The 18,980-nt window shown below is 64.1% G+C and overlaps 2 protein-coding genes across 7 annotated transcripts in view; one reads left to right on the forward strand and one right to left on the reverse strand.

Moving 5' to 3' along the window:
* On the forward strand, positions 1–10,232 carry TMBIM6 (transmembrane BAX inhibitor motif containing 6). 3 transcript variants are annotated; one of them, XM_043532766.1, is made up of 11 exons: positions 60–132; positions 5,726–5,832; positions 6,177–6,285; positions 6,732–6,852; positions 7,248–7,296; positions 7,379–7,476; positions 7,550–7,629; positions 8,322–8,422; positions 8,525–8,597; positions 9,011–9,045; positions 10,104–10,232. In XM_043532766.1, exons 2-10 carry the CDS (start codon positions 5,777–5,779, stop codon positions 9,032–9,034), a joined length of 711 nt encoding a protein of 236 aa, XP_043388701.1. In that variant the 5' UTR covers positions 60–132; positions 5,726–5,776; the 3' UTR covers positions 9,035–9,045; positions 10,104–10,232. The 3 variants fall into 3 exon arrangements, with proteins under 3 accessions (XP_037739780.1, XP_043388701.1, XP_043388700.1); XM_037883852.2 differs by having other exon boundaries at positions 1–132; positions 9,011–10,232; XM_043532765.1 differs by lacking the exon at positions 60–132 and adding an exon at positions 597–1,024 and having other exon boundaries at positions 9,011–10,232.
* A 4,245-nt stretch (positions 10,233–14,477) lies between these two features.
* NCKAP5L (NCK associated protein 5 like) overlaps positions 14,478–18,980 on the reverse strand; it is a 28,136-nt gene continuing 23,633 nt past the window's right edge. For all 4 annotated transcript variants that reach the window (XM_037883805.2, XM_043532662.1, XM_043532663.1 and 1 more), the window contains 5 exons: positions 18,510–18,669; positions 18,322–18,400; positions 17,331–17,642; positions 16,752–16,894; positions 14,478–16,321 (listed from right to left, as the gene is read on the reverse strand). In XM_037883805.2, coding sequence (XP_037739733.1) covers positions 16,082–16,321; positions 16,752–16,894; positions 17,331–17,642; positions 18,322–18,400; positions 18,510–18,669 — 934 coding nt within the window. In that variant the 3' untranslated portion in view covers positions 14,478–16,081. The remainder of the gene's footprint in view (positions 16,322–16,751; positions 16,895–17,330; positions 17,643–18,321; positions 18,401–18,509; positions 18,670–18,980) is intronic.

The raw sequence follows: 18,980 nt of genomic DNA on the forward strand, positions 1-18,980 counted from the left end.
GCGCAGGAAGGCGGGACCCCGAGCGGGGCGAGCCAATCGGCGGCGGGGGGCGTGGCCTGGTGGGAGGAGGCTGCAGGAGATCGAGGCCGGGGACACGTACGGAGCGGAGCGCGGCGGTGACGGAGGCGGCAGGTGAGAGCGGCCCGGCCCCCCCCGCGCTCTCCGGGGGGGGGCCTGGATCCCGGATCCCCTCCCCCCCCCCGCCTGGCACGGCCCCGCCCCCCCGCGCTCTCCGGAAGGGGGGGGCCTGGATCCCCTCCCCCCCCGAGGGCCCCCCCCGCGCTCTCCGGAAGGGGGGGGCCTGGATCCCCTCCCCCCCCGCGGGCCCCCCCCGCGCTCTCCGGGGGGGGGGGGGCCTGGATCGCGGATCCCCTCCCCCCCGCGCTCTTTGGAAGGGGGGGGGCCTGGATCCCCTCCCTCCCCCGAGGGCCCCCCCCCGCGCTCTCCGGATGGGGGGGCAGGATCCTCTCCCCCCTCGGCCCCCCCCCCAGCGCTCTCCGGAAGGGGGGGGGCCTGGATCCCCTCCCCCCACCAGCCTGGCACGGCCCCTCCCCCCGCCCTGTTTCCGGTCTCGGGGCCTGCCCAGGCCGCGCGGGACTGAGGGATGCCCCCCCGGAGAACCCAGGCGTCCTGGCACCCGCCCCCTTCGCTGACTCTCCCCTGCCAGCCGGGACGTTTCGTGGGTCTCTGCATGTGACGCCCTGGACACGGCGCAGGGGCAGAGACCCTGGCTCGGGGCGGGGGCAGAGACCCTGGCCCGGGGCAGCGCCTGGCTGGAGACCCAGACGCCCCTCAGCGTGGGGTGGGGCACGCTGCCAGCCCCGCCACGGGGCTGCCGGGCGCACTCAAGGACGACAAGGCCCTTGCCCGAAAAGCCAAGCGAGGGTTTGCGTGGGTCTGCGAGACTCGCCTCGGAGCCGGTGTTGGGCCAGAACCCGGAAGTGCCGCCCTACGCTGGTGGGTCAGGAACGGCTCCCGAACAACGTGATCAGCGGACCAGCCGGCCATAAGTCCCTGGGAGCAGGTGGGATTCACCCAAGATAGGAAGGGGCAGAACTAGTAACTGGGCATGTAACCTAATGCTGAAATCAGCCTCTGGCCCAGGGGCCCGGAAGGTAGCTTCTGTAGCGTCCCTATTTTAAAAGGGCTCTTGAGGGGATCCTGGCAATTGCAGGCTGTTAAGCCTAATGTCTGTACCAGGTAATTCGGTAGAAGCCATAGTAATGAGCAGAATTCTGTCAGTTTGTCGGGGGAAAGGGTGAACACGGCTTTTGTAAAGGCAAATGGCGCCTCACCAATCTACCAGTGTTGTTTGAGGGAGTTGTCAAGCCTGTGGATAAGGGTGATCCAGTCAAAATAGCGTATTTGCATTTTCAGACTGACTTTGACAAGGCCCCTCACCCACAGACTCTTAAGGAAATGAAGTAGCCATGGGATGCGAGGGAAGGCCCTCTCATGGGTCAGTAACTGCTTGAAAGATAAGAAACAAACAGTAAGAATAAATGGTCATTTTTCACACTGGAGAGATGTGAACAGTCCCCCAAGGATCTGCCCTGGGACCTGTGCTGTTCAACGTATTCATTAAGGATCTGGAAAAGGGGGCAATCGGTGAAGTGGCAACGTTTGTGGACAATACAAAATTATTCAAGATAGTTAAGTCCAAAGTACGCTGTGAGGAGTCACAGAGAGAACGCACAAGACTGGGCAACAAAACAGCAGATGAAATTCAACATTGAAAGTGCAAAGTAATGCACGCTGGAAAACAATAATCCCATAGATACGTATACAGTGATGGGGTCTAAATTGAGCTGTTGCCACCCACGAACAAGATCTTGGAGTCACTGTGGATAATTCTCCGTAAACTGCGGCTCAGGTCAAAAAGGTGAACAGTATGTTAGCAACTGTTAGGAAAGAGAGAGAAGAAATAAGACAAATATCATAATGCCACTGTGTAACTCCACAGTGCACCCATGCCTTGAACACGGTCCAGTTCTGGTTGTCCAGTCTCAGACAGTATCTAGTGGACCTGGAAAAGGCTCCGAGAAGGGCAGCGAAGATGATCCAGGGTGTGGAACGGCTTCCATCCTAGGAGAGACTAAAAAGATTAGAGCTGTTTAGCTTAAAGAAGAGCCCGCAAGGGGGGGACGTGATCTATAAAATCACAGGTGGTGTTATTTACCCTTCCCACAGTTCAAAAGTCAGGGGTGACCCGATTAAATTAATAGGCAGCAGGCTTAATGCAAAGAAAAGGAAGCACAACTAACCTGTGGAACTCATTGCCAGAAGTATAACTGAGTTCAAAAAAACTGCATAAATTCATGGAGGATGGATCCATCAATGGCCATTAGCCAAGAGGGTCAGGGATGCAACCCCATGCTTGGGGCAGCCCGAAACCGCAGACGACTAGAAGTCAACTGTGGAAGACTGGAGTGGATCACTCCACCATTGCCCTGTTCTGTTCTCCCGCCCTGAAGCTCTGGAGACAGGGGAGTGGGCTAGATGGACCATTGGTCTGACCCAGTCTGGCAGCTCTCATGTTCACCTCAACTTCGGCTCCTGTTTGGTTAGTTGACAAGGGAGATGCAAACCAGCAGAACCAATGGGGAGCAGATCCCCCTCTTTGAAAGGGTATTTAACCCCCCTCCCAAAGCATTACTGCCTGAAAGGGGCTCTCAGGATCAGCTGGGATTGAGGCAGTAGGGAGCTGGGTCTAGGCTCCCAGGCCCCTGGAAAGCTGTCTTTTTAAACCGTGCCTGTCGTTGCTACCCGGAGGGGTGCAGTTGGGCGGGCTAGATTCTGGCGATTAGTGGGGAGCAGTTTGTCTCATTACTAGCCCTGCGCCCACTCAGAGGTTAAAGGCCATTCCCCAACTCTGATACAGAGAACAGCTGGGGGAAGGAAGCAGAGGAGTCAGACGAGTGGGTGTAGGGTTAGGAGACATGGCTCCTGGGGGCTGCGAAAGCTTCTGTGGACTCTGAGCCAGGGGAGCGGCGAGGGCGGGACCCAGACATGCCCTGCCATGGGCCAGGTGTTGAGATCTGGCCAGCTGTTGCAACACAGAATGTAAATCCTCCGCGGACACCGAACACTGGAAGAACTGGAGTCGGGCTGACGTGTGCCGAGGTCCCAGGCAGTGGGAAGGCTGAGGAGGGAGAGATGGGGGTGCTCCCCAGGAAGGGGAGTGTAAAAGGAAAAGATGTGGGCCAGCCCCCTTTGTGGCTGTGTGGAGAACCAGTGCTGTGACTGCCGAGGAGTATTGGGGCCTTGGCTCGCTGCCCCTTGCAGGATTTCGGGCAGGGCCTGGCTAGCTTGTTCGGGCAGGCCGGCTACCCAGGAGGCAGACTGATGTCCCTGGGGAATGGGAGTGAGCTGACCGAGCAGGGCTGCGATGTCACAGGGGAGGCTGCGATGTCACAGGGGTGGCTGTGCCAGCAGTTCTTCCCTGCCGCCCGGCGGGAGGGTGTCTGCCTTGCCCAGCGCAGTCAGGGCCAGCCTGGCGCAGGCGGATCTCCGAGCCGGGGTCCAGGCGGGCGGTAGAGCTCGGCGGTGGCTGCAGCTCTCCTGGGAGCAGGCGCTGCAAGGGCAGGACTCGGTGGGTAAAGGTGGCCGGGGCAGCCGGGTTGGTTATTTATTGATGAGCCTGGGTTCGGCTCCCTCCAGGGCAGGCTGGTTACTGACCTCGCCCTGGGGGTCCTGGTGACGGAGGGGGCGGGTTGTGTCCCCACTAGCGATCGATTGGACACCGTGCCCTACAGTGAACGTCCTTCAGAACGTCGCCTGAGTGTGAATTCAGATATCGCCATTGCAATCGAGCGCTCCCCGGGCCAGTGGTGTGGGAGCAGCTGGAGTCAGGCGCTGTTCCTGTGCTCGGCCGCTCCCTGCTTGGCTGGGCGAGGAGTTTCCTGTTGCTTCTTTCTCTTTCGCTTTCCCAGTTCCTGGGCCCAAAGGCAGGGCTCACGGCTGCCCTCGCTGGCTCTGGTGATCTGCAATCCCGGGTCCCTCTGCCCCAGTGGGGCCAGGGGGCTCAGGCTGACAAAACCCCAGCCGAGCGGGCCAGTGCTGCAACGTACTGCCCATGCCCGTGGGGAGAAGTGGGCGGGTGAGATCCACCCGCCATCTCAGCCTGCCAGACACGCACCAGGTGCCGACCTAGTTTGGAACCTTGCACTGACTCACGGCAGCTGGGGCGTAAACGCTGTGTCCTACCCTAATTCTAGCTTGGGAGCCGAGTCCTGAGCCCTGACCATCCACATTCCGCTGTTGCTGCGAGACGTCAGAGTTGCAGCATCACTCCAGAGGTGGCTGCATTCTAGGCCACGGGAGAAGTGATTCCTCTGGCTGCGTGCACGCACATAGGGCTGATGGGTTTCAGTAATGTTACCCTGCTGGAAAGTGGGGGGCTGAGGGGATCACCCCGCTTTCTGGCAAGCAGGAGCGACAGTCCTGGGGACCAGCCCCAGCAAAGGATCAGGCATCCTCTGGGTCCCTCTGGGAAGAGAGGTGACCAGACCTAGATCCTTGTCCTGGTGACACTGGCTCCTGCTCCATGTGTTACTCAGGGCCGTCGCCTCGTTAAACATGCTGCAAGCCAATCCCACGTCCTGCGGCACTTGCCCCCCAACCCCTCCCACCCCCGCTGAGACGGGCCACTTGAGCCAGTTGCTGGACCGGCTTCTGCATAGTGGGTTCCTGGAGTAAACCCCAGCCGGCCCAGCAGGAAAGACCTGCTCTCACTGGGATTTGACTCCCTAATGGACAGGAGGCTTGTGGCAGCCTCCAGCACCAGGCAAATGTGGGAGGGAGCCAGCTAGGGCCAGGGAGCAAGGAGCCTCCCTGCCCGGGTGGCTGAACGCAGCGCTGCAGCCCGTCTGGGGCCAGCCCCGCCTGGGATGTCATTAGGGGCACTAATGGAAGCCTTGAACAAAGGCACTTTCCAGCCGCTCTCGCCTGCCAAGTGGAAATCCGTGGGGAGCTGGGCTCGCAGGGAGCCTGTGACTAGCCCTGCAACAGCCTGCAATAATTGCACCATCTAGACTATGGGCCCAGAGCCCCGGCTGGGGGGAGGAGACGGCAGACGCTTCAGAGAGGTTTGCACAACAGCTGCACAGCTCCTGCCCAACTGTCCTCCGGAGCCAAGCCGAGAGAGCAGGGTGGGCGAGGGGGGAGCTAGCCTGGAGCGAAGCGAAGCCGTGTTTCTCTGTGGTTGGGGGAGGAGATTCCTTGCCAGGCAGCTCCACGGTGAGTCAGAAATCTCTCTTCCCAGCTGGCATTGTGGGGCTGGGGCCATGAAAGGACCTGACCCTTCCAGGAGCTCAGAGCCAGGTTGTGTCGCTCGCTCTGTCCTGGTCTGCGATGACAGATGGCTGCAGACGTGGGACGGTCTGGTCCCCCTGGACAGTGCTGGGCACGCCACTGGCACTCGGTCTTAGCACAGCGGTGCCCGCTTGGGGGGCCCAACGTTCCCTTCCCGAGAATGGTTCTTTTCCTTATTCAGTGCACAAGAAGCCACCTAGTCACTCCCAAGTCACTTCCTCCTGGTGGGTTGATGGGGTGGGTGTCCCCTGCCAGCTGGGGCAGAGTGGGATGCTCAGACCCCCAAGCTGGGGGGAATCTCCAGGCGGGTCTCTCTGGAATGACCTCAGGGAGCTGGGCAGCCGGCCTAGGCTGAGTGCAGAGAGCTGCCGTGGCCCACGCTGACGTGCGTCCCCTGCCCTGTCTCTTCCAGCCGGTGCAGTTCCCCGAAGCGAAGGGTGCATCCCACCCACCTGCCAGCGCCATGGACGTGTTCAACCGGAACATTGACTTCAACGCGCTCTTCAAGTTTTCCCACATGTGAGTGTGGGGTTCCCTCCACCGGGCCCTGGTCCCCATGGGCAAAGAATTCATGGGCTGGAGTGGGGTCTGGTGGTTGGGGTCTGGGAGCCAGGGTTCCTGGGTTCTGGTCCTGGCTCTGCCACGGAACCGCTTTGCCTCAGATTCCCCATCCCGGGGCGTGGACGCAGTGCTTTGGGATCCTCAGCTGTGGCACCAGGACAGTGTTTCTGCTCCATCCGATGCCAGTGGCAGTTCCTTCTCTGGCCGTCAGTTGAGTGCGCCCAGGCGGGGAGCCGTGGGCCGGCCCGGGGGGGCAGCTCTGAGACCTGGTGGTCGCTGACTCGCTCCTTTCTGCCGCACAGCTCTGCCTCCACCCAGCAGCACCTGAAGAGGGTCTATGCCAGCTTTGCTCTCTGCATGTTTGTGGCAGCAACCGGAGCCTACATCAATGTGGTGACCCATCTGCTCCGGGTAAGGGCTATGCTCGGGGGCAACGTCGATCCCCCGCGCAGGGACTGGATGGGTTTACGGGGGGCATCTCCTTCCCCCGGACTGAGTGCTGGCAAACGGGCACTGTGGGTACCCGTGCAAGGTCCTAACGCCTTCGCTGCAGCATCCAGTGCCAGGAGCAGCCATTGACCAGGGAGTACTGCAGACCCCTGTCTAATGCCCAGCACGTGAGGGCAATGCCCCGCCACCCCCTGCATCTTCTCCCACCCCCGGGCGGCCGTGTCGGTGGGTAGAGCAGCCCCGGGTTGGTATAAGAATGGGGGTGTCCCGTGTCGTGGCCTGATCTTCTGGGAGCATCTGCAGCCCCCTCCCTTTCCATGCGCTCTGTGGGATGGGCCTGGCTAGTGCTGCATCTGCCCTCAGCCCCCTCACCAGGCCCAACTTCTCGTGGTCCGTCTGTCCAACAGTTCAACCTACTCTCGGGCCTGGGCTCCCTGGGACTGCTGATCTGGCTGATGGCCACGCCCCACAGCAGAGAGACGGAGAAGAAGAGGCTGGGGATACTGGCTGGCTTTGCCTTCCTGACTGGTATGTGTGCGGGATGCCTGCCCCTAAACCTCCTGGGCAAAGGGGCCTGGTCTGCAAGGCTCCCTTCTCCCCTTTCCGGCCCCTCCCCTGGGGAGCCCAGGCCCATAGCACTTACCGTCCTGGCCCTTGGGCCCTGTCGGTCACTGAACTGCCCCTTGTTCTAGGGCACAGGGCCTCTTCCTCCAGCGCTGGGCCCTTGGAGGAGGGGAAGTCACGTAGACAGTTGGTGGCAGACCCAGGCATCCGGGCGTGGGGTTCCCTGCACTAAGCCCTGCGCCCTTCTCACCTGCCTCAGGGAAGAAGCTCTGAGCCCGAGGTGGCCTCTGGCTGCTGATGATGGGGGGAGGACAGGGGCGGGGCTGCTGTCACTAACGTGTGTCACTTTGTCCTTGCAGGAGCCAACCTGGGTCCTCTCCTGGAAATGTGCATCACCATCAACCCCAGGTGGGCACTGTGCGGCGTGGCGTGGCTGGGCTGGGTGCCCATGTCCGTCACGGCTCTTCTCACCTGCTCTCCTTTCCTGCAGCATCATCCCCACGGCCTTCCTGGGCACCGCTGTGATCTTCAGCTGCTTCTCCCTGAGCGCCCTCTACGCCAGGCGTCGCAGCTTCCTGTACCTGGGGGGTAAGAACCGGCCCCCCGCGCCCCAGCTTCCCCCACCCGGCCAGGGGGGCTCACGCCTCTGTCTCTCTCGCAGGGTTCCTGCTCTCTGGCCTCTTCCTGATGCTGCTCTTCTCTTTGATCAACGTCTTCGTGGGGTCCACTTGGCTGTTCACGGTGAGGCCCGTCCCCACATGTTAGGGTCCTGCCGGGTCCCCCCCCGCCCCCACGATCAGCAACGGCAGCCATCAACACTGGGGCCAGGCGGGTGCCTCGGGGCCTGGCTGTGGGAGCTGCAGCCAGAGTGGGTCCCGGAGGCAGGCCTGATCCTGCCTGGGCCACGTGGCGACAGAACCTGTCCGGAGCCATGCCTGGACCCAGCTGTTGCTGACTGGGCAGACAGGGCCCGATCCTGGGAAAGCAGGTTCAGTGGGGGCTTAAAGGTGGGTGGGCCCCTTGCAGGATCGGGCTCTTGTCACTTCCACTTCTGGGCCATGTTTTCAGCCAGCTTTGCCTGGCACTCATCACGAGGCTGGAGCTGGTTCGGGCAACTCATATCAGCTGTGGGGCTGCCTAATAGAAATACACGCAGCAGCGTCGCCTCCTGCCCCCTTATCCCCGAAGCAAGCGAGACCTGGGTCCTCCCAGCCAGACGCAGGGCTGCCGGGTGCTGGCTGGGGCCATGGCTCGGGTTCACCCGGAGCCCGAATCCCCTCTTAACTGGGGGGCAGAGTCAGAGGGAGAGTAACTGGGGCAGGAACGGCAGCCCCTGCTGCTCACGGTTAACTGCACTGAGCAGACACGGGGTGGCAGGGGGGCATCCCAAGGGTCTCAGGGGCTTGTCCCTGACTCTCCCTCCTCCACACCAGGCTAACCTGTACCTCGGGCTGATGGTCATGTGCGGGTTCGTCCTCTTCGACACACAGCTCATCATCGAGAAGGCAGAGAATGGGGACAAGGATTACATCTGGTGAGTGGGGACAGGGATTACAGCTGGTGAGTGGGGGGCAGCGTGGTGGAGAGCCCAGCGCCAGGCTGAGCCCCCTTGACTGTCTCTGCCTCTCTCCCGCAGGCACTGTGTGGATCTCTTCCTGGATTTCATCAACATCTTTCGGGAGCTCATGATCCTGCTGGGGATGAACGAGGTGAGTCCCTGCCCAGTTCCAGGCCCTGGCTGCCGACAAGCCTGAGCACTCGGGGCGGGCCCTGCGGTGAGGCCCCCTGGACGCTGGCCAAGTTCAGCCCAGCACATGGGCCAGGAACTGACTGGGCCCGGGACTCGGCAGGGGGCAGTAGCCAGCACCCACCAGGCCTGCTGTGCAGGGCCAAGCTCCTGGCCCCCTCCCTGCAGGAGCCCATGGAGACGAGCTTGGGCGGAGTCGTGCAGGGCTTGGCAAGGGCAGAGGAGTCCGGGGCCCGTGTGATGGGCCCCAGGTGGGCGCGTTCCCCGGGAGCCGAGGCCACTTTGCCCCCGTGGAAGGGGCTGTCGAACGTCCGAGCCACCCGCAGGCCAGCTGGGCGCCGGGCTGGGCCACTGACACGTCCTCTCCTCTTGCAGAACAAGAAGAAGAAGGAGAAGTGAAGCGACGCCAGGTGCCGGTTGGGTGGAGCCCCCATCCCCCCCATCTCCTGACCCCCAACACATTAAAGCTCTGTGCTCTGCCAGCCACAGGCAGCCAGTCGCTTTCCTATTTTGTGGGTTGTTTTCTCTTGTTTGAGCTTATTTTGATTAGAAACCAGCTGATTAGCAGCTCCTCCTCCTGGAGTTTGGTTTCCTCTTCCTGCCCCGCAGCTTGCTCCTGGGGAGACCTGGGCCAGCCACATGCAGGCATCCCTCCCCCCCGCAGCTCCTGCCCCCACGCCCTCCCCAGCTCCACTGGCTGAATCTTTCCAGGGGTTGGGTCCTTCAAAGGCTTCTCTCCCCTCGTAGTGAGAGTGGGGCCAGGAGCCTGGCCATACAGGGCTCTGCCTAGAGCCGCCATGGCGGGGAGTTCTTAGTCTCCTACCCCCAGATCCTAAGAGCCCAGACACCTCCATCTTACAGCAGCCCTGCCCACCCTGGCCTTTCATTCAGCTGCAGCCAGGGCCAGAGTGTCTGGCCAGGTTCGCAGTGCGCCCCTCTTCCCAGGAGCTGCACGCCCGGCATTGTCCAGAGCCACTGTGGACTCGGCTCCTAGAACTGCTTTGGTTCCAGCTCCAGGGGATGGGGGGGCTTTGCTCTGGCCCTGGCCCAGCAGAGAAATTAGTCACCTCCCCCACGTGGGACCAGCCATGCAGCGGGCCGAGGAGCTCCCCAGCTAGGCTCTGTCAGTAACAGGACCTGCTCCGCGCCCCTCTCTGCAATGGGCGGTCTCCCCTCATCCTGTCCCGAGGCTGTGGCGTTATCCCCCAGCCAGGCACCCTCTCCCCTAGCAGGGACCCCAGACGTTTTTCTGAAGCTCCAGGTTTCTCCCTGGCTGACGGGCCCTTTTCCCCTCCCCTGAGGCCAAACTCCACCTCTGCTTGCTCGGGATAAAGGAGTCGCGCGCTCTCGCTCCCTCTAGAACCAGTGCCAAGAATCACAGTGTAAGAAATAATCTACTTTTAAAGAGACATCTAACAGGTTTTAATACCATAACGAGTGTAATTATCTTTCTCTTCTGTTTCATCAGTTGACAGCCCTGGCTGCGTTATATAACTCATACTGTGAAGACAAAGGTGTTTTGATTCAGAAATATGAAATCTCCATAGTCTTACTTTGTACAAAAAAATAAATAAAAATCCTCAAACTTTAACCTTTACAGCCAAGCTGTCTGCTCCTTTGTGGGGGGTCAAGTCACCCAAAGATCTAAGGGTCTCAACAGGACAGAGCGAGCTGATCAGCCGCACGTTACAGGTAGGGGAGGCTGCGCAGCGCTGGGAACTGGACTCATCACGTTCCAGAGCACAAGGCCAGCCTGCCTCAGAGTAGCCAGGGGAATATTTAGGGCAGGGAAAGATGCAGAAGTGACAGCCCCAGAAAGGCCCCCGTGCTGTGGAGAGCTCCTGCCCCCGCTGCGGGGTCTCAGCACAGCCTGGGGGAGGCTGCACGGGGGCAGTTCAGTCTCAGGAATAACGGCTGGGACGTGGCCATTGGGTGATGAGGGAGTGCAGGGGGCTTGTTCTGCAGAGGGGGCTGCACGTGCTGTGTGCCCCGCGGCAACGAGGGATGGGGAACCCAGTCGCCCTTCCACAGTGGGGGGCCCAGGGCCAGCTCCAACACCCCCTCCCCCACATCTCTATGTTCTCTGGGCCTGGTCTCTACGGCCAGCTGTGGGTCAGGCGTGGGGATGATCCCAAGGCAGACAGTTGTCTGGAGGCCTGTCAGTCTCTCTTCCCCTTCCCGCTGGGAAAGCGAACGTGCTCTGCACCACAGGACTGGGCCGCGCTGGCCCCCCAGCACCAGCAGAGTCAGGTGAAGTGAGGGGCAGCAGCAGGAGCTGGCCGGCGGGTGTGGTCCGGAGTGCGGGCACTCGGGCTGGCGCAGCAGCTGGACTCGCTGCCCGGTGAACAGGACTGGTGCCCTGCGGAGCACGTGTGGGCGAGAAGGGCCGGGGAGACAGAATTCAGCAGCCACCCTGGCCTAGCCACCACCTACAGCCCATGGCCCTGCTCACCCAGGATGGGGCTGTGGCCCTGGGCTCCCCTAAAATTACCTGTCCTGATAGCCTCCATGCCCATGGCATGCTGCTGTGACTCCAGCCGCCCAGAAGCATTTCAGCAGGGCTGAGAAGACCTAACTCCATATGCACTGCGTTTACGGGCGTTTACAGGTAGGGACAGTTAAACCGGAGCCTGGCGCTTGCTTTTTACACCTCCCGCCCCCAAGAGCCCTTTGCCCAACAAAGCGCTTTAGACAATTTATTAACCCTCTAGGCGGCTTGCAGCCAGGGTGCAGTACAGTCAGGACTCGGGGTGGGGAGGGGAAATGGCATTGGGGTCTGGCTCAGCCAGGCCCAAGCCCAGAGCTCCAGGCTTCCCTTCTCGCTCATCATGGCAGGGGTCTGCATTTGGCACAAGACCCCACGGCTGCACCCCGGGGGGGGCTGGGCACGGGCACAGATCCCCTGCAGTCACGGGCCAGGCGGGCTCCCCGCACGTACCTTACGGTGCCCGCGCTCCTCACCGGTCTTGCAGGCAGGTTGGAAACTGTCTGTGCAGCGAACGACGAACCGGGGTTGGGACCCGGCTGCCTCGGGCTGGTGGTATCACCTCTGGGAGGGAACCCTGCTGGGGCAATGGTGATGGGGGGGGGGGGGGGGACTTAGTACACAGCCCCCCCCCCCCCACTCCAGGAAGAACAGGGGCCAGAAAATGCCTCCCTCGCTGCTAACCCTGCCTAGCGAGCACCCTGTCCCCTCAACACAGGCTGGGAACTGCCCGAGGGGCTGCTGGGGGCGGGCATGGGGAAGCATGTCCTCCCCATCACGGCCCACAGCCCGGCCTGGCTGCCAGAGGGGAGCCAGCCCCGAGTGGGGGCCCCCATCCTGCTTCACCACCTCTGGGGAGACCCACCCCCCCCAGCCACACAGGGGGAGGGGGGCTCTTCAGAGCTGCCCCTGCGAGACAGACTCCAGAGGTGAAATGGGGCATCTCCAGTTGACTGGGGGAGAGGCCTCACGGGCTCATCAGGATTGGGGGGGGGGGATCAGAAATTCCCCCCCCCTCCCCAGGGTGGGAGGGGCCCCGCGAGGGGAGTGATGCAACTGCCCTGCAACCAGCGCCACTGGCCCGCGGCTGGCCACAAGGGGGCACCGCAGGTTGGTGCCTGGAGCCACAGTGATGCTGGGGGGGCCACTGGGCCCCTCACCCCCCCCCCAAACCCCTTGCCCAGCACCCCATTGCCACAGCCGTAGTGCGGGGGTGGCTGAGCTGGGGGGGGGGGCGCTGTCTGTCCGTCCGTCCAGCCCCACGGCCCCCCTGAGCCAGCAGCTCCCTGGGACATAACATGACACCCCCCCCCCCCCCCCCCCCGGTCCCAGGACGCCAGTGACTGCCAGGGAGGGTGCGCCGCTGTGGGGCAGACGCAGGGTGTAGGGCAAAGCCTGCTCAGGGCCTAGCGCAGGGGGGCCCGGTCTATGCCTGGTGCCACGCGAATACAGAGCCTGGCTGGGGTGCAGGCACGAGCCCCCCTCCCAATCGAACCCCCCCCGCTCTGCCTCAGCGGGGGAGCTGAGCCCCACAAGCACGGACTGGGCTCATGGCTCTGGGAACCGGCCCACGCACACGCTAGTGAGCTGCAGTGACGGCCAGCCCCGACCCCCTCGTCTGCATGGCGGGCTGCCCCCCAGATCCCGCACTGCCCCCCCACCCCTGCCTGGCCCCCAAAACCCCACGAGTACCTGCTCCTGCTGCAAACCCCACACCCAGCCTGCAGAGGCCGGGCGCTGTCCCGCCAGGCTGGGACATCACAACGGGGACCAGATCTTGCGAGGCAGCGGAGGGGCCCCGTCTCCCTCCCGACACCCCGAGAGCTGCCTGCGGCCAGGTCGGCCCCACCCGAGGCTGCCAGGGAGCCAAGCAGCAAGGGGCCTGGCCAGCGCGAGGCAGGGCAACCTGGAGGGTCGCCAAGGCAACCAGAGATGGCAGGGCACCCTATATAATCGCGCCCCTCAGAGGCCCATTGATTCGGGAAAAGTCACCAGCGTTCTGCCCTCCCACTGCTACCAGCCCATGTCCTGCCCCTGCCCCCCGCATGCCAGCCCTGCCCTGCCCCCCGCATGCCAGCCCTGCCCTGCACTCCTGCCCTGCACCCTTGCCCCCCACATGCCAGCCCTGCCCTGCACTCCTGCCCTGCACCCCTGCCCCCCCGCATGCCAGCCCTGCCCTGCCCCCCTGCCCAGCACCCCTGCCCCCCGCATGCCAGCCCTGCCCTGCCCCCCTGCCCCACACCCCTGCCCCGCACCCCTGCCTGCCAGCCCTGCCCTGCACCCCTGCCTGCCAGCTCTGCCCCGCACCCCTGCCTGCCAGCTCTGCCCCATGCCCCTCTGCATGCCAGCCCTGCCCTGCCCCCCTGCCCCGCACCCCTGCCCCCCCATGCCAGCCCTGCCCTGCACCCCTGCCCCACACCCTTGCCCCCCACATGCCAGCCCTGCCCTGCACTCCTGCCCTGCACCCCTGCCCCGCACCCCTGCCCCCCGCATGCCAGCCCTGCCCTGCACCCCTGCCTGCCAGCTCTGCCCCATGCCCCTCTGCATGCCAGCCCTGCCCTGTGCCCCTGCCCTCTGCATGCCTGCCCTGCCCACACCGGCTCCATCCTTCACCCAACTCAGCGGTGTCCGCTCGCGCCTGCTCTCCCCTTTCACACTCAACCGTCATCGCAGCCTGGCTGGCGTCTGACCCGGCTCCACTGCCAAACAGCCGCTGCACCCCGCTCAGAGGTGGCCGCCTTTCAGTGCTGGGCGCGTAGTGCCCCCGTACAGCTGTCAATCAGTTCGTTCTGGGCTGGCGACGGATCCTCTCCCTTCGAGGCGTCTCTTTCCCGTGCTCTGGTACCATGGCTGGAATCGCTGACGCGGCAGCATCCCTTCGACGTCTGCGTGGCAGGGACTGGGATTCCCAGGAGGGGGGCCCAAGGCCCCCTTTCCAGCCTGCCCTGCGCGTGGGGGGCAGCCCCCGGCGGCCAGTCAGCGTCCGTGGCACCCACCCACGGCTCTGAAGAGGAAGGACCCAGCCTGACTCCCAACAGTCCCGTGGGTGCTAGGTCTGGAGCGGGCAGAGGGGACCCGCTAGAGTCACACCGAGCCCATCGCGCCCCACGTGCACCGACGACAAACCCGCCCCCAGCAGGCTCCTCTGCCATTCGGGCCTGGGCTGGCTGCACCCTTCGAGGTGCCAGTTTGAGTCCCTGGGCCGCTCCAGGGCTTGTGAAACCCGGGAGGGCATGTGGCTGTGGAGGCCGCCTGTGGGCACCGCGCCCTGGGCACCGACTCCTGCCCAGCGGCTCCGTTCCTGACCCCGCAGCCGCTGGCGGGTGGGCAGGGCGGGGATGGGAAACCACGCACTAATCCAGGCCAGCTCTTAACCTTTTATTGGCTGTTTGAAGGGAGACCAAGGCAGACAATAAACAGCTGGATTCACAATAACTTATATAAATAAAACAAAGTGGGAGGGTGGCGTCATTGAATAAAAAACCCGACTGGAAGGCGAGAACGGGAAGTGGGGCTGGGGAGGGGGGTCTGTACATGGCAATAGCACCATTGGAGAGAGCCAGGCAAGGGGCACGCGGCCAGGGGAGGCAGCGGGACCAGGAGCCAAGGGCAACCCTGACCCACACACAAAAGACAAGGGGCGGGAGCACCCGGCCTGGCCCCACGGCAGCTCCAGGACCCAGCTGGGGTCAGCTCATGGGTCTGCCCCCCAGCACCAGTGGAGAGAGGAGCGGCCCCACCGGGGAGTAGGCAGGGCTGGGCTAAGAGCACTGGCTAGTAGGTGGGGGTGGGGGGAACCACTGCGAGGCGCCCTCTGCACCCCAGCCTGGTGCTGAGGGGACAGAGGGGTCGGGGAGCACAACCAGGGAGCTGCTGAGAGAGGGGGACCCGGTTCCATTTCGTGACTCCAGCAACTCGGGACGGCCAAAAACCCCTGCGATCCAGCCACTCACAGCCCGCTTTACAGCCGGGGGGCGGGGGGCAGGGGGTTGCAGGGGCTTAGGACTCCTGGTTTCTACAGCATCAACTCACTCCGCTCAGCTGCGCCCACCTTCCCTCCAGCACAGGCCCATAGCTGGTGCATCAGAGGAAAGCAAATCTCCCCCTCCCCCATAGGGGGCCTGTGGAACTCTCTGCCACAAGAAATTGAGGTGTGGAGCAAAGTCGGCGTGAAAAGGGGACTGGACATTCAATGCAGCTAAGAACAAGAGACCACCCAGTTACCTGAGAAGGGCAAAGCGCCCCCTGCTGTACAGACTGGTCAGGCCCTAGCCAACAGGAGAGACCCCTCCCCGCCCCACTGGCAACTTACTCCAGAATCGCCCACCGCAGGGCATCTTACACCTTCCTCGGCAGCGGCTGGTTCTGGGGCCTGGTGAAGACTGTACTAGAGGGGCCCCGGTCCAATCCAGGCAGGCGATCCCCATGCACCCCAGGGAACCCACTCCTGACCCGCGTGGGGAGGGGGTTTGGAGGTGGGGACAGCGGCACGGGAGCCTGGCTCCATGCAGACGTCCCTGGAGCCGAGATGACAGCGCAGACCGGCCCTGCGACGCCAGGCGCCTGCACCAGCCTCTGGGGATAAGCCTGGGGCAGGCAGCAGGCGGCGCCAGGCCCAGCGGATTTGTTTGTTGCCCGGCCCCTCCCAGCACCCCGATGGCTGGGGGCTGCGTCCAGGGCGAGGCGGCTGCTCCAGCCTGCTTGGAAAGGGGTCCGGGGTGGAAGATGTGGTGGTGGCCCTTGTTGAGAGGGAGGAGGGCTTGGTTTGAGACAGTGGCAGGATTCTGCGGCCCCCGGTGCCAGCAATGGGCTCTGAAGGGCCCCAGTGCCAAGCGCCCTGGGCTCCTGAGGGGTCGGGGGAAGCACAGGGGGGCCCCCAGGCAGCGCCTTCCTGCTCCAGCACCAGATGATCCCGCCCCCACGAAGGGGGGCTCCAGGGGCACCCTGAGATCAGCCCCCCTTTAACCTTGGCTCCCACAGGAGGAGAGGCTGTCGTACAGAGAGTCACTGAGCGACTCCGAGTTCTCCAGGCCCGCCTGGCCCTGCCCCGTGTCCCTGGACCTCAGCTCCGTGCTGCCTTCCTCGCCCACGTCAGAGGCACTGGGCGTCCGGCTGGCGCTGAACCCCTGTGAGGAGGGGGGCGGCAGGCGGGGCACGTCCGAGGAGGCTCTTTTCCTCTCGGCGGTGCTGTGTGCGGAGCTCTGCAGGGACAGACACGGGCGTGAGAGCGGGGCGGGGGGATCCGTGCGGCAGGGGTCTGAGCCCTGTGCGTGGGGGGGGGGGGCGGGGGAGTGAGCTGAAAACGGCAAGGGGAGCCCTGAACTGTCACCTTTCTGCTCAGTGCCCACCCCCAGGCAGACACCGCTCAGGGACGGGGAGCAGAACACCCGGCCGGCTGGGGGGGTCCCTGTGTGTCGGCACGGCCCGCCTGCATCCCAAGAGCAGCCGGGTCTCAGCACCACCAGCCCCCAGTGCGGCGATGCTTCGGGGCAGCAGGGACCAGAGTGTCCCTGGGGCTAGGCCGTGGGTCCAACGGGCAGGACCGCGCTGCCCACGCAGACCAACCCTTGGGCTATTGGCAGCTCGCTCCCAGGGCCCCACCCCTGCCCCGTCCCCGGGGGGGCTCCTTACCCCGGCCAGCCCATGCAGCCCCTCCAGGTCCCGGGCCGTGCACAGGAAGGGGTCCGCAGAGCCGCTGCAAGCCTTGGAGTTGGGGAAGGTCCAGTTCTTGCTCGGCTGGACTCGCCGCGCTCGGCCGGTTTCCATGCAGGGGTCTGGCACCAGGAGGAAGGCGGTGGGGAATTAGCAGACAGCTCCCTGGAGGGCGACCCCCCCATTCCCCACGGGGTCAAGCTGGGATGCAACCCAGCCCCAGGCGAAGGGCTCAGTGGCTGCAAACGTGGGCAGCAGGGACTGGGGTGAGGGTTGGGGTCGCTGCAGTCCTGTCCTAGCACCCACCGGCCCCTGGCGGGCAGCTCAGCGCAGGGCGGGGTGGGGGATTAAGCCCTCTGGTAGAGGGGGAAAATGGACAGCGTCCGGCCCAGGTGGCGCGGGAGACACACGGGCAGGGAGGTTACCTGCCCCGCCGCCTGGCACAAAGCCCAGCCCCCCAAGGACTCCGCCGTGGCCAAGATGGGGGGCGCTCCCCACCTTCTCGCTGGGCCCAGCGTAAGCCCCCTCCCTGCCCCGGTGGCTCGCCTGGGTACAGACCTTGGGGGCAGACTCTGTGGCCGCGGAGGCTCGGGGGCGGCTCGGCGCTGGCCAGCACACCGTGGAACGCGGGCATGCTTTGGTGCTTGCCGGGCGCCAGAACGTCCTCCACGCTGGGCACCTCCCTCTCCAGCGTGCGGGCCTTGCGGGGGACTCTGGTGCCGCCAGGGGGCCGCCCCGGGGCCAGGCTGGGCAGCGGGTCCAGGCTGGGTTTCAGCTTGGGGAGGTTTTTACTGGGAGCCCCACTGCAGTAGTCGGGGGGAGGGAAGGTGCCGATGCCGCTGTCCAGGGTCCGTGTCAGGGAGCCACACGCTGCGAGCAACAAGGCCAGGGTGGAGTCAGCGGGCCGGCCTAGCCCAGATGGGCCTCCTGGAGCCCCTCCCCGCAGCCCATCTCAGAGCACTTCACCCTCCACGGAACACGTGGCAAATTACCCAAGGTCACCCCCCGCCATGTCCCAGGCTGAGTCCTGTCTCTAGCCCCACCCACCCTCCACTCCAAGCCCCACCCACCACCGGCAGGCCACACCCCCACAGAAAACATGGCAAGTTACCCACGGTGGGGGGGGTGTCCCTGGCTGAGTTCTGCCCCTAGCCCTAACCCTCCACTACCACACACCCTCCTGCCCCCCAAACCTCCACCGCCCCCATGCCACGCCCACTCCTGGTTCCAAGCTCCGCCCACCACTGGCAGGCCACACCCCCACGGAACACATGGCAAGTTACCCAAGGTCAGGAGGGTCTCAGACTGAGTCCTGCCCCTAGCCCCTCCCACCCCCCACTGCCATGCCCCCGCCTGACTCCAAGCCCCGCCCACTACCGGCACGCCACACCCCCACCCAGGGTTGGGAACGTCACCCAGGAGTCCAGACCCCCAAACTCCCAATCACCAGACCCCCTGCCTCCCGAACCACCCACTCGGCCACAGTCTGCACCGATAACGAGCCAGGCCCAACCCAGGGTTTGAGCCACTGAGCCTCCTGCGGGGCCACCTGTGAAGTGCTGGGAGTTCACGGACTCGGCCAGGCTGTCGTCCGATGGGATTTCCTCCCGGACCTTCGAGTCTGGGCTCTTCAAAGGAAAGGAGATGAGAGAGACGGATAAACACGGCACCTAGGGTTACTTTCCCCTCTGCCTGGCACAGAGCCCGGCCATGGCCAGGTCTGGGGGCACTCCCCACCTTCTTGGGGGTCTCCTCACAGCTCCGCAGGTCGCCGATGATGCCGTTCCGTGGGGGCCGGAAGAGCCTGGGGTCTTTGATGTCGTGCGAGACCCTCTGGAAATCCCGGAGCTCCCTCTTCTGCTCCAGCCGGCTCTCGTAGGCTTCCTTCCCGTCCACCCTGCAGAGATGAGGGTGTGAGCTGCCGGGGAGCTGACAGGACAGACAGATGGACCCCCAGAGCCAGTGGGGCAGAGCCCCTCCCTACGGGCTGGACACAGCTCTCCCTGGTCTGGGCTCAGGACGACTGCCCCGAATGAAAACCCCTCCCCTCCCTCACTCTCAGCACGTCTGAGCTTGTGGCGTGATCCCCATTCACAGAGGGTGAAACTGAGGCACAGAGAGGCCTCAGGGAGTCTCTGCCAAGGCTGGGAATCCCCCCTCCCCCCGCCCTAACCCACCAGACCCCACTCCCCTCCCAGAGACGGGAAC

The sequence above is a fragment of the Chelonia mydas genome, chromosome 20 (assembly GCF_015237465.2).
Source record: "Chelonia mydas isolate rCheMyd1 chromosome 20, rCheMyd1.pri.v2, whole genome shotgun sequence".
Taxonomy (NCBI): Eukaryota; Metazoa; Chordata; order Testudines; family Cheloniidae; genus Chelonia; species Chelonia mydas.